A 25,662-nucleotide genomic window follows, 5' to 3' on the forward strand; every position below is an offset into this window, starting at 1 on the left:
TGAATTACAGTATTGGGTAAGTTATACAGGTCTCACAGGAAAGAGTTGATAAAGCTTCAAACAGTACGAAAAAGGACACATTGCACAGCCAGTTAACACTGCTGCTGGTTAAAATTTAAAGTCCTTTTTGTCTTCTCTGCCTGGACTCCTTCATGGCTCGCTCTTACTGAAGCCTCCATTTCCTTGTGTCTCCACACTCACCCACATGCCCTGACATCTTTTATTTAGGAATTAGAGCTACTGTGGCTCTTATATGCCCTCTAAGCACTGCATTTTGGTGGCTCCAAAGTTTAGGTTACTTCAGTGACATGCTTACTAATGTGATGGACTTTAGAGAGGACCTTCCTTGTAATCATCTAACATTTTATTGTGTTAATTAAAGTAAAGGTTGAAGACTTGTCACTCTTAAATCACTGTCAGACCAAAGCTGAATATTCTCTAGACCTCATTAGGATTTAGTAACAAGTCGCATTTTAATCTTGTCTGTGTGCATGTATAAAGTAACTGTGTCAGTGACTGGGCTTTTAAGGATTTTATGAGCTGTGGAGCATAAGACCCAGAAGAGATATCCTTTTCCCCTCAAAGTACTGTAGGAAGGGAGAGCAATTAAGATGGGTTTGCCAACTGCAAATCAATTGCAGACTGGGATAGGCTTGCATTTAGTCTAAAGGCAACTAAGCTATAGCTATGTAGAAGTCCTTGATGTTTTGATTTTTTTCCTAGATACAAGCATATGGATTATTTTATAGCCCCCACACCAGTGTTATACGGGTCAAATGTGACTCTTGTCAATGAGATGTGTTACTCCTCGTTTATAGGACTTCATTATAGGAAATACTGATTGTGAGTGTAGACTGCACTCCATAAAGCTGAAAGAACGTTTACCTCAGTGGTTAAGAACTGCTTGTAGTTAAGTACTTTTCTAGTTAATAATAAGTTGTTTATTATCTGGACAGGAGATGGCTCCACCTTACCGTGATCAAGAAGCACCAGCGTTTCTAATGTTAGATGCAAGTGGTCAGCATGTTTCCCAAAGATGTGCTTAGACCTGACCTCTTAATTTGAGTTAGGATTTGTAGGGAAATGCTTTTAAGTTGGAAGAAGTAAGATCTTAATCTGAATGTGGAAGCACACAAATGGAGTGATGTTTCTGATCTGCTGTATATTTTCTTCCCTGAAAACTGTATCCTGGCTGAGCATTGCACATAAGGGCTGTGTACTTATAGCCATAGAGGTGTGTAAGTATCCTAATAATTTGTTAGTAACATGAAACTGGAAAATCTTGTAGAAGTTATCAAAGTAGAAGCAGAGGAGGGAAAGAGGACTTATATTACCATTTCTGAACTTATTTAACTGTTGGAAATGTACTTTTTTTTCCCCCTTTTGTTTTCTTTGTTGTTTGCTGAGGGTTTTGATCTAAGTGCAAATGTCAAAGGATTCAGTTTAGTGTCTATGGCATTGCATACATGTAGGATATTGGGCAATACATTCTGAAAGAGTAATTCAGTTTTTCACATATTGCAGTACTGACTAAGGAAGAGGAGCTGAGAAAAATGGAAGCCACACAGGCCACTTTGGAAAATGGTACTGCAAACTGTTAGCATACGGAAAATATCTCCTAGAAACCTCATTAGCATTTACATATATAAGGACAGTGGAAAAAGTGTCTGAACTTGAAGGGCTTAGGCTAACCATATAACGTGGTTGCCTACAAGTTAATGCTTGCACAGAAGTTTCCTTAGCCATTCTTCTTTGCTCTTTCTCAAAAGACACAGTTCTATCTTGGCTATCATGAAAACAGACGTGAGATCTATGTTCTTTAAGACAGAGTTAAGTTTGTTCAACTTGCGTATCTGAGGAAACTGGAAATTACATGAGTTCGGTGTAGTACCTTACTTGTCTGTCTTCAGATACACTGCAGGTCAGGTGATGACACAGGTGAGCTCTGTCACTACTGAATCTTACTGAATAACCAATGTTATCAGCGCTGCATAAGAAAAAAGCTTCATTGGAGAACCCATTTATTTCAGTCCATCCTAGTGATGTATCACTTAAAAGAAATATTCCATGCTAAAATGGAGAATATTCATGCTTAACTCTCAGCTGAGAAACTGTTGTCTGGATATCTGAGATCTACAAGCTTTCTCTAGAATTCCTTTTCATTTATCTTCTCTGTATATAGGCACTGTGTAAAGTTTTTGAACACATGGGGAGACCGGCTGTTATCTTTTGCGTGATCCAAATGAGGTTTTCATCTTTCTGTTTGTCAGAAAGGTATATGGAACTCCTCTCTTCATCCCAGTTCTTGTTCTGGAGTTTTTAATGTAGTGTTACAGGTTAAACTCATCCCTGACATTTCTTTCTCTCAGAATGTACAGTAGATCATTATCTCTACTGCGGCATGGCAACAGTATGCACTATGGAGAGAAGTGCTTATAAGGATTAGCAGAGCCTGTTTGAGACTTCATGAGGAAAATAGACACAATTTTCTGTAAAGTGTTCCCCCCCCCCCCCCAAGTAAATCTTTAGTCTCAGTTTGGAATCCATGTCCAGTTTCTGTGGCTGATATATATTCAGACAAACAGCAATCCCAGATACTATTCTAAGTAAAATGTGATTTTTTTTCTCTGTATTTGATGAATCTTTCTGCTGTTTAGCAAGGCTTATATGCTAGTTTCTGATGAAATACCTCTTGCAGTTTTTGGTTTTCCCACAAATTTTCCTTTAATCTGCTGACATCTGACTTTGTTTAAATTTACTAAATATATAGAACTGTAGAATATCCCAAGTTGGAAGGCATCCACAATGATCATCAAGTCTAAATCCTGGCTTAACACACAACTGCCTAAGAAAACAAACACTATGTCTGAGAGCATTTTCCAAAAGCTTCTTGAACTCTGTCAGGCTCATTGCTGTGACCACTGTCCTAGGGATCCTGTTCCAGTGCCTGACCATGGTCTTGATGAAAAACCTTTCCCTAACACCCAACCTGACCCTGCCCTGATGCAGCTCTGTCCTGTTCCCTCGGATCCTATCACTGTCACCAGAAAGCAGAGGTCAGCACTGTCCCTTCCCTCCCCTTGCAAGGAGCTGTAGGCTGTGATGAGGTTCCCATTTAGTCTGTTCTTTAGGCTGAACAAACCAAGGGATCTCAGCTGCTCCTCATACATCTTGCTCTCAAGACCCTCCACCATCCTTGTAGCTCTCCTTTCAACTCTTTGTAATAGTTACATCGTAGAATGGTTTGGGTTGGAAGGGACCCTAAAGATCATCTAGTTGCAGCCCCCCTGCCATGGTCAGGGACACCTCCCTTAAGGCCCATATGGTGAACCAGAAGTTGCAACAACCAAATCACAGAGCCCTGGAAACAGAATATTCATTGCTGTACCAGGTACAAGATGACTTCTTTGTTACTTCCCCAATTTACTGGTGCAACTTTTCTGCAAGCTCTTTTAAATTTCTGAATCTATTCTGTGCAAGGGAGTTGCTCATACTGGTAAACTAAGGTTGAGGTCTACTTAATGAGTTTTTCAAGGTGTGAACAGAACGAAGTTCAAATGCCGTCTTTGGCTACTAGCAATCCAAGAAATTAGTAGTAATTCTTGCCCTGGTCCCTGGCAGTGACTTATTGTCAACGGTTTACAAGGCGTTCGGCCCGGTTCCGTGACAAAGGGGACGGGGGATCCACGGGTCCACGCCCCGGGAAAAGGGAAAAGGGGAAAAGGGGAAGGAGATGGCCCTGAGAGCAAAGAACAGCGGCAACAATCTGAGGAGAAACAAACTAATTTACTAAATAAGATATCGGAATGCAAAACAACACACTATAATACAATATAATTACAATTTAAGTTGATAAATCCAACACAGAGAGAGAGAATGTCCCAAAATCAAGGTAGGCCTTACTCTACTACCGACGATAAGACGGCTGGAGAGCGAGGTGCTGCCAAGACGAGAGATGGCGGAAAAAGGGCCGAGGTCTCATGATCTGCAAGTTTTTATACTGTGAGCTTTTATCTTTTCCCTCTGGCTGGAAAATGGTAACAGAGGAGCAAAGTGCCGTGGGGACTGTAGTAGTCCTTCTCTTCTGAGAACCAGGTACATTCACTACATGATGTTATGATGTGGAGTACCAATAACCAAAAATCATAAAACCATGACACTTATGTTGAAAGAAAATGCATTTTAGTTCTTTTCCTAGGTCTGCGTTTTCTGAAGTTTCAGTAAACTAATTTAAACAAGGTTTTAAAAATTGAAGTTGTAACAAACTATTGGTATGAGTCAAGACTTTAAAAAGTCAGACAGGATATGAACTTCAAAAACAAGAAGAGGTGTCGATTCCTAACCTTTCAAGTTAAATACTAGTTTTCCTGGTGCTTCCTTTTTGTAGGCATGCTAGTTCTACAGGTTAATTCTTCAGTAACTTGTGACAGCTGAAGCAGATGAACCATCTGCAAATGTGTCTTTTTAAATGGAATTGCTCTCAGACAGCAAAAGAGTGATGTGTTGGCACTTCTTACAGATGTCTGATTGCTCTTGCTTATCTTTCACTGTTTCAGAATTTTTTACAAACAAATTTCTGTGCTTCTGGCAGTTTAAGTTTCCTCTGTACCATGCCTTTTGCCCTTGCTGTTAAGTGTCTGTCATGTTGGCTTAATACGTGCTCTAGTTTTCAAGTTCTATACCAAGAACTGCTACCTATGTAATCTGTTTTGGAGAACAAGATTGGTCCAGTTTTTCATCCTTCAGATACCCTCAATCAAGCTGTTACTTGTTCTCTCTATTTTTATTTTTTCTTATTGGACTGTCTTTGTTCCACAGGGTATCCGTTTGCAAAAATAAATAAACAATTCTGGTGGTGTCTTTTAACAAGCAGAAAGTTTTTTTCTTGTTTCATTTGAAGAGTGAAAGAGATAAAGGCACACAACAGAGTTTTCTGTTTGACTTGTTCTCAAAAAATATGACATTAGCAGTCAAATGCAATACAGAGCTTATGAATTAGTAAGTAATTGAAAACTTTTAGTCACTTTTTTCATTTCTTTTCATTCTAATGTTTAGTATAAAAATAGCCAAAGGTGGAAGGTAATCTTTGCACTTGAATCTTTGTTGTGAAATGTTCCTGGTGAAGTTTTCAGTTTTTTTTTTTAACATATTTCTAAATGTAAAACGTGTGATAAGTACCTTCCTCACTTTTCCCTTTATTGTTCTGATCAAGCTTAGATAGAGTTATATTAAAGCTGACTTTTTTAGTGCCACTACTACAAAAAAATGAAATCTATCTCGTTAATATTTTTTGTTCACGGACTACTTTTACTAGGCTGGCAGGGCAGTATTCATTTATAAAACCATCCTGTTGGCGGGTGCTAAGGAGGTCCTTACAAACTAATCCAGGAAATAGTTTGTTAACTCTGCATTAAAAGCTGATGTTTGGAAGGAGTAAGACTGTCAAGCCTTTTTTGAGGATAGTCTTAGAAATATGGAAGTATAGGGGGAGAGTTTGTGCAGGATTTGTGTTTGTTTTTACTTAAATATGTTAAACAGATAAAACTTAAGAAAAGAGGAGAAGTTTGGGCCTTCTGACATATCTTACTGTGGAGTAGGCTTGGTAAGCTCTGTGCTTTTGTTACTTCTCTCTTTGGTATGCCTCTGACAAACATCTGTATTGAAAATCTTTCCTTTTTTTGTCTGTGTATGTGAGAGAGAAATTATACAAACAAACTAAAATTTATTGCCAAGAACCTTTGGTCTACCATCTGTTAAAGTTTCTCTCTCTTCTCTTAAATGTTTGGAATCAAGATGCAGTCTCACTGATTTATTTTACATTTCCAAAATCAATAATTTTGATTGCATTTATGCAACCTGAAATGTACTTACGTTAAACAACGTTTTGATATTAATTTGTTTTTCTTGGTGTGCCTAATTTAAATTGAAATGCTGAGGCAGTTTGGGTTATATTTTTCTTATCAATTCTGTCACCCATCAAAGTGAAAATATTTTATTAATAGAAAACAGTGTAGTTAAATTCACATGTGAGTTTGTATTATATTGGATCTTTAGTTACTGTTTTAGCTAAAAGCATTTTTTCAGATTAAATTCAGTGTCCAGGCCTTTATCTGGATGTATATGTCTAGTTATTTCTTTTGGGTTTAAAGTAACTTGGAAGACATTTTTTTAAGATTAAATCCCTTAAAAAAAACAAAACAAAAAACCAAAAAAGCCCTGCTGTCCTCCCAGAAACGAAGTAAGGAAGTAGCCTATCTTTTGAATATTTTGTGGCCAATCCAAATTTCAGAGTAGATTTTTAGCATATTCATTTGCATTTTCTAAATATTGGAAGGATGAACAACAGAGATTCAACAGCCTAATTCAGACAATACCATGTTGCTTAAACTGTGCTTGCAAACACAGGTATTCTGTCCTATAATGAAATGTGACTGATCTGATTAGTCAGGATATTTGTTAAAAGATCATACGCATCCTGACATTTTCTAGACAAAACCAGCAGAATAGTTAGAAGTCAATATGAATACTATGTGAGTGCTTTGAAACATTAAAGATTTTTGGTGTAGTGAATCTCACTGATTTAGGCCTGCAAAGAAGTGTATTCTTGGCACCTTTACTGGAAATTATATGCTAAAACCAATATGTTTTTATGGAATTCTCAATCTTCTCAATACGTTGTTCTTTCATTACTGAAATTATAGATACTCTATTGTTATTTGTTTTTTGGAAATTGTGGGATGGGGTTATGTTGCCACAGATTACAACCTTGGTAAAAAGCAAACAGTAAGGTAATCAGTAGAATATTTAAGCTCAGTCTTTTTACTTTCTGATTCCAGCCAGAGTTTTCTTAGTTCTTAAACAATGCGGCAATAACATAATGCTACAACAATTTATTTAACAGAATAGAAAATAATAATGTAATGTTTTAGGTCTGAAAAAATTACTTTGGTAAGTGTTTCTTGATCATTTCTTGGATAATCACAATTTCATGTGCAATTCAGATTGGGTTAGTTTGGAATCCTAAAATAGTGGGTGATAGAAGAGTCTGTATGTCATGTTTACGATCTGTCTGAACTTAAATTTCTTCAAAATGTACTTCTAGGCAGCTAGAGATAGAATAAAGCAATTGGAAGAAAACATTGAAGCAGAGAGAGCAGCACATTTGAAATCCAAATTCAATTTGGAAATCACCCAGGTAAACTTTTTGTTAAATATTTTGTGGAAGTTTGCAGCAAAAGAGTTGATGAAGTTGTAAAGTTGCAGTCTTCTAGATGCTTAAGTAAGAACACTGGATTTTTTTTTTTTTGTATTTAAGTTTCAAAATTGTAATATATAAAGGGAAGATCAGAAAAATACCTGTTTTTCAGGGAATATACTTTTAAATTGTTTTTTAATATTAATAATTTATTCAGATTTGCAAGACTGAGAGAGTTACTTCTCCTAGTATTTAAACAGTGCAAGGAAAAGAAATATTTCACAAGAGTTAAACACCGTAGTAATGTATAAATATCCTGTCCTATGTCTTTTGAATGGATGCTTGTTAGAGCTATTTGGAAATGCAGTAAATGCATCTGACTTCTATAGGAGTGAGTACTTAATAAATGCACTCTGAAACTGCTGTTCCAAATATGATTGTTCAGAGTAGATTTCAGCTTCAAACAACATTACAATACCAGCAATTACCAGTAAAGATTAATTATATGAGGAAAATGTTATATGTGTACTTGAATATTAAATCTTTGCGTTATTAAACAGTAGACATCTAAGTGACTGAGAAGAGCTGGGAAACACTGTCACTTTAGGAAGCAGCAGGGAAAAACTTCAGATTTGTCCCAGAGGAACTTGGGACAGCTCTTTGAAGAAGATAGCAAGGCTGATAGATCAGGTGAAGTGCCTCAACACCAATGCATGCAGCATAGGAAATAGGAAGAAGGAGTTGGAAGCCACAGTGCAGTTACAAAACTATGACTTAATTGCTATCATGGAAATGTGATGGTATGAATTGCACAACTGGAGCACGACAGTTAAGGTCTACAAGCTTTTCAGAAGATATAGGCGGGGAAGAATGGGTAGGGATGTTGCCTCTGAGAAATAGTCATGATCGGGTTGAGAGCTTGTGGGTAAAAATCAGGGATCAGACCAATACAGGACACCTGGTGGTTGTGATTTCCTGCAGGCCACCTGATCAAGGGGAGCTGCTGCTGATGCCTTCTTGCTTCAGCTACAAGAAGTGTCACATTTGCAGGCTTTCATCCTGATGGGGGATTTCAACTACCCAGATGTTGCTGGGAGAGCAACATGGTAGGTGGCAAGCAATCCTGAAGACGCCTGAAATGCATTGAGGGTAACTTCCTTGTACAGGTATTAGTAAAACTGACCAGAGGAGAAGTATTACTGGACTTGGTGCTCACCAGTGCAATGGAGCTCTTTAGAGAGGTTAAGATTGGAGACTGTCTGGGCTGTAGCGACCGTGTGTCATGGTTGAGTTTGTGAACTCAAGGAAGATGGAGCCTGCTAAAAAGCTTAAACAGGACCCTGAACTTCAGGAGAGCAAACTTCTGGCTCTTTCAGGAATTACTGAATGAGATCCCCTGGGAGACTGTCCTTAGGGACAAAGGAGTGGAGCAGAGCTGGCAGCTCTTTAAGGATGCCTTTGTGAGAGTGCAAGAGCTCTCTGTCCCCCAGTATAGGGAGGCAGGAAACCAGCATGGCTGAGCAAAGACCTGCTGATCAAGCTGAGGAAGAAGAGAGACAGCCAGTGGAAGCAGATACATGTGGCCTGGGAACATTACAAAGATGCCATCCGAATGTGCAAAGATGGGGTCAGGGAAGCCAAGGTGTAGATGGAACTGAATTTAGTGAGGGATGTGAAAAAAAAAAAAAAGAAGAGATTCTACTGTACATTGGTCATAAAAGACAGGCCATGGAGTGTATCCCTTCTGATAAATGAGAAGGGAGAACTGGCTTCAACAAACATGGAGAGAGCTGAGCTACTCAACCTATTCTTTGCCTCAGTCTTCACTGGCAGTCAGGCTTCCTAAATCTCTCATGTCTTTGAACCGCTAGGCAGGGATTGGAGAAGCAAAACCCCACCCTCTGCAAACAAAGAGCAAGTCTGAAACTACCTAATGAAAGTGAATGTGTGTAAGTCTATGGGACCTGACAACACACATCCCAGTTCCTGAAGGAACTATCTGATGTGGTTGTGAAGCCAGTCGTCATCATATGTGAAAAGTCATGCCTGTCAGGTGAAGTCCCCAGTGGGAGCTGGGGGAAGGAAGACCTAAAGAATCCAAGGCCGGTCACTTCTATCCCTGGGTTGATCATGGAACAGATTCTCCTGGAAGCTATGTTAAGGCACATGAAAGATGAGATGATCTGAGACACCAGCATAGCTTCACCAAGGGCCTTACCAATCTGGTGACTCTACAGTGGAGTGGTGGTGTTGATGTACACAGGAAGGGCAACTGATGCTCTCTACCTGGACTTGTGCAAGGCTTTTGATGTGGTCCCATACCACAGCCTGATCTCTAAATTGGAGAGAGAAGGATTTGAAGGGTGGATTATTCAGTGGATAAACAATTGTTTGGATTGTTGCAGCCAGAGGGTTGTGGTCAATGGCTCTATATCCACTGCTGGCGTGTGTCCAGAGAAGGGCCACAAAAATGATAAGAGGACTGGACCACTTCACCTTGTTCAGCCTGGAGACGATAAGGCTGTGGGCAACCTGATCTTGGGGAGATGTCCTTGCCCATGTCAGGGAGTTAGATCTAGATGATATTCAAGGTTCTTTCCAAGCCAAACCATTTTATGAGTCTATGATCACATGAGGTTTGACCAAATAAGGCAATTATGGCTTACTTTAAAAGGCAAGCAAGAAAAAAATTCAAGGACAGTTCTTTAATGTTCTTATAATATCAGACTTTACAATGTAAATTTTACAAACTTAATTAATCAATAAAATTTGTACTCTTTTATTTTCTGAGCAACAAAAATAAATGCTGCCGTTTTGAGTTAGGTTTTTTTCTTTTTGTCATGATCTTCTCTGTGAACAAGCTCTTATGAATTTATTTATTTAAAGGTCACCATTAAAGTAGTAAAAAGTAGAGATTTGGTTTTCTTCATTTTCTTTGACTGCTTCATCATATTCAGTGGAACTGAGAGGGCAACGTTCCATAAAATTAGAGACTTCTCTTTTATAAATGAGCTGCTGGTAAAGTTTTCTTCACTATTTGTATATGTGGACTTTTCAAGTATGCTTTCCTCTTAGCAGAAGTAGTAATTGTAGCCTTTGCAACCACGTATCAAACTTAAACAACAGAATTCCCCTGAAAAAGTGTGCCTAAAACCTAGAGGGTGAAAAATTCTTACACCACTGAAGGACATTAAAAGACATTTTTTCCAACTTACCTATTTATCTCTGTTTGAACTGTTTGTATTTATACATTTCTGCCTATATTCAATGCTTTTTCTATATATGCATTTAGATAGATGTAATAGAATATAGTTGTCCTTAAAAGAGAAAATGGAACAGCATTAAACACCATGATATTTTTTTCTAACTTGCTTTCATTGTTTTCTAATCACTTGGTAGATGAGAATTCGAGACCTTGAAGGAGCTTTGCAAGTGGAAAAAGTCAGACAAGCAGAAGCTCTTTCAGATTTAGAGATGATCAAGAAGGAGTTCAAAGAGGTAGAAAATGCATATGAGATAGAAAACCAGAATGCCCAGGAGAACTTTGAAAAACTCAGTAGGTAAGTTATCTTTTATATTCATTGCAAATTGGCAGCAGGCAGCTTGAGTAGTGCTTACAATTCTATAGTTTCCACATCAGTGGAAAACAGTACCATCCTACATACCTTGCCAAACCTAAACAAGGTTTCGAACCATTAATAACAGGTCCATACTAGTAAGCATACGTGTCATGTTATGGGAAAGTGGAGAAAATAACCAATCTATTATGTAGGTTATTTGTCAAAGCAAAATATTGAAAATGATAGTTATGATAGGGTCTTGTAGCATGTGGGAGAAATATAGGAAAACATACCTGATAGGTTTATGAAATATTTTTTCCCTATACAAATACAACATTATGATGAGAACTTTTATTTTCATGGAACTAGGTGGATCTACAAGATTTCTATCTAGGAATTGTTTATTATTTGTGGTGAATAATCTTCATTTTCTGCTTTTGAATAAATGTGGAAAGTTTTGACTTGGTAAGAAAAGGTCAGGAGAAGGTGTGAAGTTGACAAAATTAACTGGATTTCCTTTTCCTCTCAGTACAGTCTGCTTTGTCATTCTTCCAGGCTCTTGGAAGAATGGCTGTGTTATACTTCCCATGCAGATAGGAGGCTGCACAGTACTGTGTCTTCTTCCTTGGCTGAATCAAGTATATATTGGGATAAGAAAACATCAAGAAGAATGGTGTTGTAAAACAGGTAGCTAAGCAGTAGGTAAAATGAAGGACAGATTTAGGAGAGGAAGAGGTTTAGAAGGACTTAAAGTTGATGGCTTACTGTGCTGGTATGGGTAAAGAATTCTGTGGACTTTAGAGCACTGAATTCAGCCTTGTTATGGTTTTGTGATTTTTTGTTGTCGGTATTCCACATCATTACATCATGTAAGGTACGGGCAGTTAAAGAGTTAATTCCCCGGTTACTGCAAACTACCTTTTTTGGTGTGGCCCTCTGAGGGGGAGGGGAGGAGGTGCACTCCCCAGGGGTCTTTGCGGGAGAGGGGGTGGTGAAGCCGCCTGGGAGACGCGGGGTCTGTTCTTCCCAGCCTGGCGGAGAAAGCACGTGGTCCTCCTGCATTTTACTGTGTAAGATTTTCAGCCTGTAAACCCTCTATCATAATTCTACTAGCCTCATTTTGATATATTTAGTAAAATTAGTTGTTCCTCCTCAGATCGGTGCCGCTGTTTTTTGTGTTAGATCCGTCTACGGGTCCCCCTCTTCCCAGGTTGCGGCTCCGCGGCTTCTCTGCCGCTTTAGCCGCCGGACCGCCCGGGGGCTGGCTCTTATCGCCGGCGATTTTTTTTTTTCTTTCCTTCCTCTTTTCTCGTTTTTTTTTTCTTTTGGGCCTGTCCCCCCTTGTCACGGACGCAGACCCTTAGACAATACCGTGACAAGCCTTTCTATGTAGATGGTTTCAGAAATGTCTTTAGTTACACATTTGAAACATCTGCTGTGCTATTAACACCATGGAACCCTTCATCAAAATAAGGCCAAAAGAAGTCTGAAAATGAGATTGTGTGTTTAGGTAAACCAAAGCCATTAAAAACAAAACAAAACCAAACCCACAAACTTCTCCTTCAAAGAAAAGAAAATAATTTTCGTGTAAAAAATGGTGAGAATGCATGAAATACATTATGATAGTGATCTAGTGTCACTAGTCAGGAATACTGCGGTTTTAACAACTGGGAAGCTGACTGAGTATATTTTGAGATTTTTAATTAATGTGTAAACTTGTCCTGTGTTGTTGTTTTGCTTTATGTGGCATTAAGATAATACTGGGTTCTTTGCATTTTCTTGAAGTGGAGAAAGCCTGTACCAGTAATATGATGAAAAAAAAAAAAATTAAAAAAAAACTGCTTCATATTCAAAGCAGCTTTGTTTGAAGTCTGTTGGATCAGTAACTTTTCTGATCCAACTTGTAACCTGCATTGCATGTGTTCATCATGTATGTAACTTCTCATTTCTTATTCTTGCACAGAATTTTCTTTCCCCCAGTAGGTTTCCGTATTCAGTTGATGAAGAAAATATGGAAAATTCATGTTTTCAGAGATGAATTCACAGATAAAATCTTTTTCTTCCCTGCTCATTTCTGGGCTGTTTATTCCATCTGAGGTCCAGTTCTGGGCCCCTCAGTTCAAGAAGGACAGGGAACTGCTTGAGAGAGTCCAGTGCAGAGCCACAAAGACGATTAAGGGAGTGGAGCATCTCTGGTACGAGGAAAGGCTGAGTGAGCTGGGTCTCTTTAGTTTGGAGAAGAGAAGACTGAGGGGTCACCACATTAATGTTTATGAATATGTAAAGGGTGAATGACAGGAGGATGGAGCCACTCTTTTCTCAGTGACATCCAATGATAGGACAAGGGGCAGCGGGTGCAAGCTGGAACACAGGTTCCACATAAATATGAGAAAAAACTTCTTCACAGTATGGGTAACAGAACACTGGAACAGGCTGCCCAGAGATGTTGTGGGGTCTCCTTCTCTGGAGATATACAAAACCTGCCTGGATGCATTCCTGTGTGACCTAATCTAGGTGCTCCTGCTCCAGCAGCAGGATTGGACTAGGTGATCTTTTTAGGACCCTTCCGATCCCTGACATTCTGTGTCTCTGTGTGATTCCAAAGTCGAATATTCCAAGGTCCATCTTTGTTTTTGAGGCTAGCATCAAATACAGCATCATCAAATGAAACACGGGGGCTTTTGTGTTTTCTTGGCTAATATCTATTAAGCTGGAGTAGTTTTTAGTCTAGAAAACCTTTCCTGTCTTTTCAACATGGCCACATAGCATAACTTTCTGTAATCATGCAGGGAGCCATTAGCCTTCCAGCGGTCTCTGTGTACCATTTACTCTTCCCTTCTAGAAACTTCAGGAATTACTGCCCTGTTGTTTCTGTCCAAGCTTAAAAACTTGCCTTTGTACTATATGAGCAGCTTATATCTACATGAGAGAATGCTAATCTTTCTGTGAAAGTTAACACAGTTTATTAGTTGGTTGTTGTTTTAATAGAGACTAAAGAAACAGAAACTGATATTCTTAGAATATTGTCTCTGAACTCCCTAGTCTTTAAAGATAGGTGGTGAAGGTCAAAATTTACCTCAGATGAACCATCAGTATACTCAATTCCTTCTAGACACTTGTATGTAATGGATGTGAACTGTCTCTTCTGTCTACCCTGCCCTTTTTATGCTTTGAAGCATACAATTATCCGTTAAACTGGTGAGTATCAGTGATTGCTTTCAGTGGATCCCTTCTGAAACGAGAACTTTTGATCTACTTAACTTTGAAGGGTGCGGTCCTTGAACTTAGGACAATGTCAGCAGCTTGACATTTTCCTTTAAGCCACAATTTGGCATCCTAATGTATTTTTGCTTTTTCTGGAGGAGTCCCCCAGGATTGTCTTTTAGTCTTTGGAAATTACTGGGGACTTCCATTTATTGTGCTAGAATGCTTGTATGTCTTTTTAGCTGGACTTCATGTGGGATAAGTGGAAGCTATCCAAAGCTGTGAGAACTGATTTTCTTAGAAAAAGATCAGTAACTGATTCCAAGCATACAGACTTTTCTGGGTTGCATAATTTATTAATTAGCTCTGAACACAGTTGCACTATGGAAATTGGAAGCAACAAGAGATCTGGGTCTTCATGTGAATTTACTTTTCTTGAAGAGTGAGGGCATGATGTAGAATAAATTGGAACTTCTCTTACTGTGTTTCTGAAAGCTATGAGAGTAGGAGTGATGTTCAATGACTGAAACAGGCAAATGCTTTCTTTAAGAATAAGTAGTAAACATCCACATCTAAAAGAAAGAAGAAAAAAAAAGCCAACTAGGCTGAGGCAGAAAGACATAGGCATTAGGAGGAATGATTAAGTATTCCTTCAGCTAAAATGTATATTTTATCTTTATATGTGGGTTAAATCTATAAGACTTACATAATTCAAAGCTGGGAAGTGACAGTATTGATTTAAAAGTGGGAAAACTTAGAGCCCTTTGGATTACTAGCAGTTCTAATGATAGAAAAGTGAAAAGAGAAAATAAAAGTGAGAGAGACACCTGGATGTTGCCATTGTTAAGAATTATGCCATAGAATAATTCAGGCTGGAGGGGATTATAGAAGATCTTTATTTCAACATTCTACTTAACGCCAGAGTCAGCTACGAGATCAGGTTACTCAGGGCTATGTCCAGTAGATCTTCAAGATCTCCAAGAATGATGATTGCGCAAGCTTTCTGGGAGCGTGCTCCTCTTCTTGACTGTCATGGTGGAAGAAAGCTTCTCGTAGTCCAAATCTTTTCTGATTCAGTTTGTGGCTGTTCTCCCTTGTCCTGTACACTGCTGCGAAGAGGCTGGCTTAGTCTTCTTAGTGACCTAAAGGTACTGCAGGGTCTGTTATTTACCCTTCTCCAGGCTGAATGTACCAAGTTCCCTCACATCATATGTGGCCTGTCCTCCAATCCCTGACCATTCTGGTGATATTCCCCTGAGCTCACTCTAGTTCATTTACTTTTTTTCCTGTGTTGCTATTAGTTCTCTACTAAAATGCCACGCTAATGATTTATAGAATCATTAGAATCATTAAGGTTGGAAGAGACCTCTAAGATCATCTAGTCCATCCTTCAACTCATCAATATCATGCCCACTAAACCATGTCCCTAAGCACCACATCTACATGTGTCTTGAATGCCTACAGGGATGATGACTCTATCATTTCCTTGAGCAGCCTGTTTTCATACCTCACCACTGCTTCTGAGAATAATTTTTTTCTAATATTCAACCTGAACCTGTGTACATTCTAATATTCAACCTGGCATAATTTGAGGCCATTAGCTCTCATCCTACTGCTAGTTATGTTGGAGAAGAAACCAAACTCACATTGCTATAACCACCTTTCAGATAGTTGTAGAAAACGATAAGGTCTCACCTGACCCTCCTCTTCTCCAGGCTAAACAATTCCAGTCCCCTCAGCTGCTCCTCAAAAGTCTTGTGTTCCAGACTCTTCACCAGCTTTGTTGCCCTTCTTCACAAACTCTTTGGGCCTCAATGCCGTTCTTGTAGTGAGGGCCCCAAACTGAACACTGTACTTGTACATCAGTACGAGTACAGAGGGATGCAATCACTTCCCTAATCTTGCTGGCTACACTATTTCTGATACAAGCCAGGATGCCATTGGCCTTCTTGGCCAGTTGAGAACACCGCTGGCTCATGTTCAGCTGGCTATCGTCTAGCACCCCCAGATCCTTTTCCACCATGCAGCTTGCCAGCCACTCTGCCTCAAGCCTGTAGCATTCTGTAGGTTTGTTGTGACCAACGTGCAGGACCCAGGACTTGGTCTTGTTGACTCTCATACAATTGGCCTCAGCCTACTGGTACAGCCTATCCAGATCCCTCTGTAGAGCCTTCCTGCCCTCAGGCAGATCAACAGTCCACCCCAACTTGGTTTCATTTGCAGTCTTACTGAGGGTGCACTTAATCCCCTTGTCCAGATCGCCAGTAAAGATAATAAACAGGACTGGCCCCAGTACTGACCCCTGGAAAACAGCACTAGTGAGCAGTTGCCAGCTGGATTTAACTCCATTCACCACCACTGTCTGAGCCCAGCCATGCAGCCAGTAGTTCTTTACCCAGTGAAGAGTACACCGGTCCGAGCCATGAGCTGCCAGCTTCTCCAGGAGAATGCTGTGGGAGACAGTGTCAAAGGCTTTACTAAAATCTGCATAGACTGTGTCAACAACCTTTCAGTCATACACTAAGTGGGTTACCTGGTCGTAGAAGGTCATGATGGTTAAGCGGGATCTGTCTTTCATTAAGCTATGCTGGCTAGGCCTGATCCCCTGGCTGCCCTGCACATGCTGTGTGATTGTGCTCAGGATGGTCTCTGCATCATAACCTTCCCTAATGCTGAGGTCAGGCTGGCAGGTCTGTAGTGCCCTGGATCCTCTTTCTGACCCTTCCGGACATCACATTGTCAAGTGTCCAGATGTCTGGGAGCTTCCCACTTGACAAGACTGCTCATAAATGATGGAACGTGCCTTGGCGAGCACTTCTGCTAGCTTGGGTAGGTCCCATCTGGCTCCATGGACGTGTGGTAGTGTAGGTGGAGCAGCTGATGGCTAACTGTTTTCTCCTGAATTGTAATGTGTTTATTCTGCTCCTCATCCCTGTCTTCAAGCTCAGGGAGCTCAGTACCCTGAGGATAAGTGGTTTGACTATTAAAGATAGAAGCAAAGAAGGTATTGAGTACCTGAGCCTTTTCCTTGTCCTTAGAATCATAGAATCTTAGAATCATAGAATTAGCTAGGTTGGAAAAGACCTACAAGATCATCCAGTCCAACCTTCCACCTACACCAATAACCCCTCTAAACCATGTCTCTCAATGTTATATCTAAATGTTTCTTGAACACCTCCAGGGATGGTGACTCAACCACTCCCTGGGCAGCCCATTCCAGTGCCTGACCACTCTTTCAGAAAAGTAGTATTTCCTAATGTCCAGCCTAAATCTCCCCTGGAGCAACTTGAGGCCATTCCCCCTCATTCTGTCACTAGTTACAAGAGAGAAGAGGCTGACACCCAGCTCACTACAACCTCCCTTCAGGTAGTTATAGAGAGCGATGAGGTCTGCCATGAGCCTCCTCCAGACTGAACAATCCCAGCTCCCTCAGCCGTTCCTCATAAGGCCTGTGCTCCAGACTCCTCACCAGCTTCGTCGCCCTCCTCTGAACATGCTCCAGGGCCTCAGTGTCTTTCTTGCAGTGAGGGTCCCAAAACTGGACACAGTACTCGAGGTGGGGCCTCACCAGGGCTGAGTACAGAGGGACAATGACTTCCCTACTCCTACTGGCAACACTATTTCTGATACAAGCCAGGATGCCATTGGCCGTCTTGGCCACCTGGGCGCACTGCTGGCTCATGCTCAGCCGAGCATCGACCAATACCCCCAGGTCCGTTTCCTTCACATAACCATCCAGCCACTCTGCCCCAAGCCTGTAGCATTGCCTGGGGTTGTTGCGGCCAAAGTGCAGGACCCAGCACTTGGTCTTGTTGAACCTCATCCCATTGGCTTCAGCCCAGAGATCCAGCCTGTCCAGATCTATCTGTAGGACCTCTCTACCCCCAGGCAGATCGACACTTCCTGCCAGCTTGGTGTCATCTGCAAACTTACTGAGGGTGCTCTCAATGCCCTCATCCAGGTTATCAATAAAGATATTGAAAAGGACAGGCCCCAGCACCAACCACTGGGGAACACCACTCGTGACCGGTCGCCAGCTGGATTTAACTCCATTCACCACCACTCTCTGAGCCCAGCCATGCAGCCAGTAGTTCTTTACCCAGTGAAGAGTACACCGGTCCGAGCCACGGGCTGCGCGCTTCTCCAGGAGAATGCTGTGGGAGACAGTGTCAAAGGCTTTGCTGAAGTCTAGGTAGACCACATCAACAGCCTTTCCATCATCCACCAGGCGGGTCACTCGATCATAGAAGAAGATCAGGTTGGTCAAGCAGGACCTGCCCTTCACAAACCCATGCTGGCTGGGCCTGATCCCCCGGTTGTCCTGCAAATGTTGCGTGATCTCCCTCAGGACAATCTGCTCCATAACCTTCCCTGGCACTGAGGTCAGGCTGACAGGCCTGTAGTTCCCTGGATCCTCCTTATGACCCTTCTTGTAGATGGGAGTCACATTGGCAAGTCTCCAGTCTTCTGGAACCTCTCCATTTGACCAGGAGCGCTGATAGATGATGGAAAGCAGCTTGGCTATCTCCTCCACCAGCTCCCTCAGTACTCTTGGGTGGATCTTGTCCGGCCCCATGAACCTGTGACAGTCCAGGTGGAGTAGTAGGTCTCTGACTGTTTCCTCCTGAATCATGGGGGGTTTATTCCGCTCCCCATCTGAGACTTCCAGGTCAGAGAGTAGAGTGCTCTGAGGACAGCTGTTCTGGCTTTTAAAGACAGATGTAAAAAAGGCATTGAGAACCTCAGCCTTTTTATTGTCCTCAGTGGCCACATTCCCAGCCGCGTCCAGTAAAGAATGGAGATTCTCCTTGGTCCACCTCTTACTGTTAATATATTTGTAGAACAGTTTCTTGTTCCCTTTTATCCCAGCAGCCAAGCTGAGTTCGAGCTGGGCCTTTGCCTTTCTATTTTCTCCCTGTACATCCTGGCAACCTCTTTGTACTCTCCCTGAGTTACCTGTCCCGTCTTCCACAGGAGGTAGATTCTCTTTTTCTCCTGGAGCCTCAGGAAAAGGTCCCTGTTCATCCACGCTGGTCTCCTTCCCCACCGGCTCATCTTGCGGCTCAGGGGGACAGCCTGTTCCTGCGCCTTCAGGACTTCCTTCTTGAGGAGCAACCAGCCTTCCTGGACCCCTTTACCCTCCAGGACCGAATCCCAAGGGACCCTCCCTGCCAGTCTCCTGAACAATTCAAAGTCTGCCCTCCGAAAGTCCAAGGTAGCAGTTTTGCTGTCCCCTCTCCAGCTTCCACCAAGAATTGAGAACTCTACCATTTCATGGTCGCTCTGTCCAAGGCAGCCCCCAACTTCCACATCTCCCACCAGATCTTCCCTGTTTGTGAACAGCAGGCCTAGCAGGGCACCTCCCCTGGTAGGTTCTCTCACCGGCTGCAGAAGAAAGTTATCTTCCATAGTAGTAATTGGTCCATTGGTAGTAATGTTCCCCGTTGCATCCAATAAAGGATGTATATTCTCCTGGGCTCCCTTCAGTTGTTAAGGTATTTGTAAAAACGATTTTTATTAACTTTAAGAATGGTGACCAGATTAAGTTCTTGCCGGGCTCTTGCCTTTCTAATTTTCTCTCTGCAACTTCAGGCAACTTCCAGAGTTGCCTTCCTCTTCTTTCAAAGGTGATAAACGCTCTTTTTTCCCCCTGAGTCTCAGTGAAATCTCCCTCAGCCAGACTGCTCTTCTTCCCTGCTGGCTTGTCTTAAGGTACACCAGAGATGGCCTGCTCCTGCACCGTTACAATTTCCTTCTTGAGACATGTCCAGACTCCCTTGTCCTTTAGAACTGTCTCCCAAGGGACTCTGCCTACCAGTGTCCTAAGAAGTCCAAGGTAGCAGTTTTGCTGATGCCCCCTCCTGACTTCACCAAGAACTAAGAACTTTATCATTTTGTAGTTACTACATCAGAGGCAGCTTCAGACCACCATGTCTCCCACCAGTCCTTCTCTGTGAACAGCAGATATAGCAGGGCACCCTACCTGGCTGGCTCTCCTCCCAGCTGTGTTAGGAACTTGTCTTCCACACTCTTCAGGAACCTCCTAGACTGTTTCCTCCCTGCAGATATTGTATTTCCAGCAGATGCCTGGTAAGCTGAAGTTTCCTATGAGAACAAGGGCTGATGAATGTGTGACTTCCACCAGCTGCTTGTAGAATGCTTAATCTGCCACTTCATCCTGGTTGGGTGATCTGTAACAGACACTCACCAGGATATCAAGCCTTTTTGGCTTTCTCCTGATCCTTACCCATAAGGCCTTGACTTTATCTTTACCAGCACTGACTCTACAACATCAAAATGCTTCGTGACATACAAAGTCACCCCACTGCCTTTCCTTCCTTGCCTAACAATTCTGAAGAGCTTATAGCCATCCACTGCAACACTCCAGTCTTGAGAGTGATCCCACCATGTTTCAGTGATTTGTAGCTAGCTTGCTATCTACCAGTTCCTTTTTGAGTAGAGCTGCTCTCCATCTGGTTACCAGCCGTATTGCTTCAAAGGGGCTCTTCCTTCCTAAACTCTGAACTTTGCATTTGTCAGCGTTGTGTTTCAGAAGCTTCAGGTCAGTGTGTTCCTCATGTCTGTGTACATTCTTCCCTTGAGCATATGAACTTTGTTGTGTTGTGACACTTCCAGTTCAGTATAATCTGTGAACTTGATTAATTGCACTCTTGTTCTAATCTGTGTAATTGATAAAGATGTTAAACAGATTCTAGTATAGAATTCTGGAGTATCCCACGGTAGTTACCTGCCACTACCATCTGAACTTTACTATCTAGCCTTTTTTAAAAATCTGCATGTTAGTCCATGTATCTAGACAGTGAAGTCCTAATTTGCCTGTAATGATGCCATGTGACAGTGTCAGAAGCTTTGCTAAAGTTGAATTAAATGTCATTCACTGCTTTCCTTTTGTCCACAGATCCAGTTGTTCTGTTATGGGTAACTGGGTTGTATTAATCTTGATAAATCCTCGATGATTTTTCCCCAGTCATCTGTCTGTCTTTCATGAGTCCAAAAACTTGTTCCAAGAGGACTTGCTCTGTGATCTTCTGGAGGCAAGTGAGACTAACTGATCTGTAGTTCCATAGTTTGTTCTTTTGTCCTTCTCTGACTATAGGAGTGACATTTGTCCTTCTCTAGTTGCCGGGGACCTCTCTGATCTCAGTATTTCAGAGATGATAGCAAGAAGCCTTTCTCTGTGATTGTCTAGCTCTGTCAGCACCGTTAAATGTAGATGAATCTTCAGTTTCTGTGGGTTCTGTTCTCACAAGCAATTCCTCACTCATCTCTTGTTTGCTTTTAGCAGTTGTTCTCAATCACAGAGGCTTAGGAGACCTTTTTGGTGAAGGCTGAGGCAAGGAAGGCATTGAGCGTGTTGATTTCTGAGCGTGTTGATAAATTACCTGACCTGTACGGAAACAGGCCCATGTTTCTTTTTCTTACCACAATATAGTGATAAAATCTCTTCTTGTCCTTGTCATACTTTATAAACATCAATTCGAAGTGAATTTTGGCTTTTCTGACACCTTACAAATGCACCTGGCAATCTTTCTGAATTCCTCCTAGGATTTGTCTTGCCACTTCTCCATGCTGTTTGGTCCTGCAGCTATCATCGGTTGCCTGCTTAGCCAAACCAGTCTCTTTATATATGTTTGTTTTCCTGGGTACCAGGAGAGAGTTCTGGAAGGTTCTTTGAAGTTTTGGGAGAGTCTACTGGTGGAAAAATCTAAAGGCATGCCATTGTGAGTAGAATACAGTCAACTGTGTGGAAATGTTAGAAGCAAGCTTTGTATGTGAAAACAGGATTGATTACGTAAGACTTGACATGGTGTTTCTGAAGAGAGCTACTGTGTTAATTAAAATTTAATGAATTCTGTTTATTACATATGATTTGGAGGGCATATTAAAATAACCGAATAAATTTACGTCTAGTAGAAGAATCAGTAACTGGAAAACATACCGCTTAGTGAAAAGCTCTTCTTGAAAGGAAAACAGAACTTTTTTCAGTTGAAAAATATAATCTGCAACTTCAGAAGCCTTACGATGTGTAAATATCAGATATGCCACATCTGTTGGTTATATTTAAAAGTATATAGTATAGCTGTCAAAAGTTTTTTTGATTAATAAATGAATAAATGTTTTAATGCTGAAACTTTCCAGATTAGAAAGAGAGTATATCTTCACAAACGAGCAAATGAACGAGAAGATTGAGGAAAAGAAGAAGGTAATTGAAGATTTGTCTGAGAGACTTCGGGATAATGAAAAAACTCACAGAGAATTACAAGATAAACTTACAATGGTAAGACAAAAGGCCAGTGATGCTTCTTCGTTTTTTTTTCAACATATTATGTACATAAAATGCATTTATGGAAGAACTCTATCATTGTGTTACTCTAGTCTTACTTTTTGCTTTTTTCTGTAAAATGTTCGTAAGTGTAGCTAATACACTGCAGAAGCAAATTTGAAAGTGTACCTTAAGTGTTACTCCCTGTATTTAACTGAGGGGTTTTTTTTGTTTTTTTTTTTGCAGAAAACATCTACTTTGAAAGTGTGCCTATAAGGCAAAGAGTAACTTGTGTTTACATTCCTAGAGAAGGAAGCAATTTTTAGAAATGGATTATGATTCCTTGTAGAGACTGTTATATCTTACTACCATGCCCTTTTTAATCTACAAGCCTTGTTAGCTGCCATTGTACTCATATTTATTTCACACAATGTATTGTTTTTTTACTGCAAACATTTGACTTTAACAAATAACTAGTTTGAAGGTGACAAAGCAGAGGAGATTTGGATGTATTTTATTGAATTATCTTCTGGAATCTTTCTCTTTTTTTTTTCTTTGCATGACAAACTGGAGAAACCCTCTGTCTCTGCTCACCCTAAGATTGAATAATGATTTTCCAGCTCTTTTGCATAGCAGCAGGAACAAAACAAATATCTTAGCCATCCTATAGAAGATCTTCAGCTGTGTTGTAGCACTTTCAGTATTTCTATACTTAGTAAATATAAACTGTTTTTTAATACTGGGCTGCAAATTTCTCCTTTTTTTATCTCCTGGAGCTGAATTTGGAAGGTAAAAGTAGTCAATTCCTCCTTGGTGGTAGATATTGTAATATCAGTGAAAAGGAGTAGAGGCCCACATCAGAGGATCTGTAGACATGTTGCAATCTTCTGTTCAGATGATATGAAAAATAAAGATATTTTAAAGGGTGATATGTTTGCAGTCTGTAAACAAAAACATGATGAACAAGTACACTTTAGATAATTGCAATTTCCTTAGCTGTGGATAGCCAAATAAGTGAAAATTGGAAATTAGATAGCACTGAATTGGAAAAGAAGCTTGTAACTGCCTTTCGTGGTAAAAATTGCTCAGTGGTTGTGGATTCTCCATCACAGATGGTGAATCAATATTGTGTGTGAATTCTGTAAAATTCATATACTTTAGTTCAGACAAGAATTAGTCCATGGAGGTCTATAGCCTACATTTATAAATAAAATCTGATTAAGTACTTAGGAACAACTTATTCTGTCCTCTGGCAGAGTATGATCCCTTTGTGTTCTGTAATACAATAAAGATAAACTAAAAATTGCTCTGATGTTTTGTGCCCATGTATTTAGATTTCTTGTATGTTAGTCCTTGCGCTTGCCAGTGTTTTAGTGCATTTGGTCTCTTCTTTCAAAATTACGTTGGTTGGCCATTTTTACAGTAAGTACAAAGTTAGCGTGTATGAATGGCAAAGCATTCACCTATTCAGTGATTGTACATTTTGCTGTATCGATAATTACTGGTTTCAGATGACAAAAAAAGGTTATCTTCCTTTTTAGTTGGAGTAATTCCATACATTGTTTTGATATCCAATTCTTGGACAGATTCATAGCTTATGTTTGAAAACCAAATAAAAAAGAAAGGCTTCTTCATTTTGGGAAAATCACAGCGTCTTCCATGCAAGCAGTAATATAGTAAGAAACAGTTGCTGGCACAAAAGCAATATGAAAATAGAAAAGCAACTAAATCCCCTAACTAGTGTCAGTAATGATTGGTATGTATTCATATAAAATGCAAATTCAATATGACATATTTGTACCAGAAACCTTTAGACACATGCTAGCTGTCTCTGTGATACAAGCTTTTGTTTTGTGTCCAATAGTAATATGATGCTGTATCTGACAAGAAAGTCAGGAGAAAATTCTATGCCTAGTCTAGGTTTCTGGTAATGACTGAAGTGTTTAAATAATTCTTTTAAAATGAACGTTACATTATAGAAAGATAAAAAGCAGAATAATTTGTCTCAGTTTGAAGAAGTATCTTGTGCAAAGAGCTAGTTGTTTTAGTTGTTACACTGGAATCATTTCAAACCAGAAGACTATCTTGAACAGGTAATAAAAATAATCATTATTTTTGTGGAGTTGTATTAGAGACACGCTATGGGATTAGGTTTTTATCACCTTGGATGACTTTGCATTTTTCCTGAAACTGTGTATTTTTTTTGGAAGCGTGTGGTCTTGTTTTTTCAGTTCGGGCAGCTTTTTTTTTGTGTGTGTGTGTGTGTTTTTTTGTTTTGTTTGTTTTGTTTTGTTGTTTTTTTCCCAAAATGAAAAAACAGAACACTCTGGCAAAAGCTAAGTATACATACATAGCATGTCACATACCGTTATCAGGTACATACTAAAGTTGTGTGTAAATGCCAGTGTGTTCTCTCTCTTCATTTCCCCTTCTGTTTCCCTGATCTATTTATTACTTTCCTGGATTTTATACTACTGTTAGACATCCTGAATATGTACTTTCCACTTCAGGCTCATAATCTTATATTGGTTCCTCACTGTACTGCCATAGTGCAACTTAACATTTTTGTTTGCACATGAATCAGATACATTCTTTGGAAATTTTTTATATCAAAAAGAACTTTCTTTTAATGGCTCAGCTGAACAAAAAGTAGTTACACTGCTTTTAATTTTAAATATCAGCATGTGGCAAAAGTTTGCCAAATATTTGCATGGATTAAATGTGGTAGAATCTGTTGGTATCAAGCAAAACTGCTTATGAGTGTTCAGCATGAGCGGGCTCTAAAGATTTCCATCATGTTTTTACTGAGGAAATTGGTCTCAAGCTTGTCATTATTTCCAGCTAGGGTTTTTAGAAATTTTAGCTTGAAGAACAGGAATTGGGAAGAATGGCCATTGTGATTCAGAGCTGGTTTTAAATTGAAACAGTCCCAGCTGTATTCCTGCCCCACTGAAAGAATAAGTGGTGCCTTGAATAGGTTTTAATTTTACTTGAAGTATTTACATTTCTGGCACCTAGTAGTGGATGAGTATTAATACTTGGTACCAGACAAGAGGGAGATGTTGAACCATTATTTTATGTGAAATGTATATTGAAATTTGAGGAACTTGGCAATTCACAGGAATGCATATTGGGAATTTGTAGTCATGAAGAATAGTGTTTTTTAGGGTAAACTTCTTTAATCTGGATGTATTGTGTATTCATTTACTCCCCCTTGTATAGATACTATCAGGAGTAGAATAATTATATAATTAGCATAAAAGTAATGTAATAGATTACATCCAGAGGTTTTTTTTGCCTTATAGCATGTAAATCTTTCTCTTTCAGTCATGCATGCAATCGTGGTGTATATATTTAGGCTGTCTGTAATAGCCTTGTAGGTTATTGTAAGCTGAAAGTCAGAACAGGAGTGTTGGAGA

The 25,662-nt window shown here is 40.2% G+C and overlaps 1 protein-coding gene across 10 annotated transcripts in view; it reads left to right on the plus strand.

Annotated features, from left to right (window-relative positions):
- The window catches only part of CCDC171 (coiled-coil domain containing 171), a 173,714-nt gene that overhangs the window by 23,400 nt on the left and 124,652 nt on the right, over nt 1–25,662 (plus strand). For all 10 annotated transcript variants that reach the window (XR_002433292.1, XR_002433293.1, XM_021380202.1 and 7 more), the window contains 3 exons: nt 7,103–7,195; nt 10,595–10,755; nt 22,120–22,258. Coding sequence is in view for 8 of the 10 variants with exons in the window: in XM_021380202.1 (XP_021235877.1) it covers nt 7,103–7,195; nt 10,595–10,755; nt 22,120–22,258 (393 nt within the window). In the remaining 2 variants the exon portion in view is untranslated. The remainder of the gene's footprint in view (nt 1–7,102; nt 7,196–10,594; nt 10,756–22,119; nt 22,259–25,662) is intronic.

The sequence above is a fragment of the Numida meleagris genome, chromosome Z (genome assembly GCF_002078875.1).
Source record: "Numida meleagris isolate 19003 breed g44 Domestic line chromosome Z, NumMel1.0, whole genome shotgun sequence".
In the NCBI taxonomy this organism is placed as follows: Eukaryota; Metazoa; Chordata; class Aves; order Galliformes; family Numididae; genus Numida; species Numida meleagris.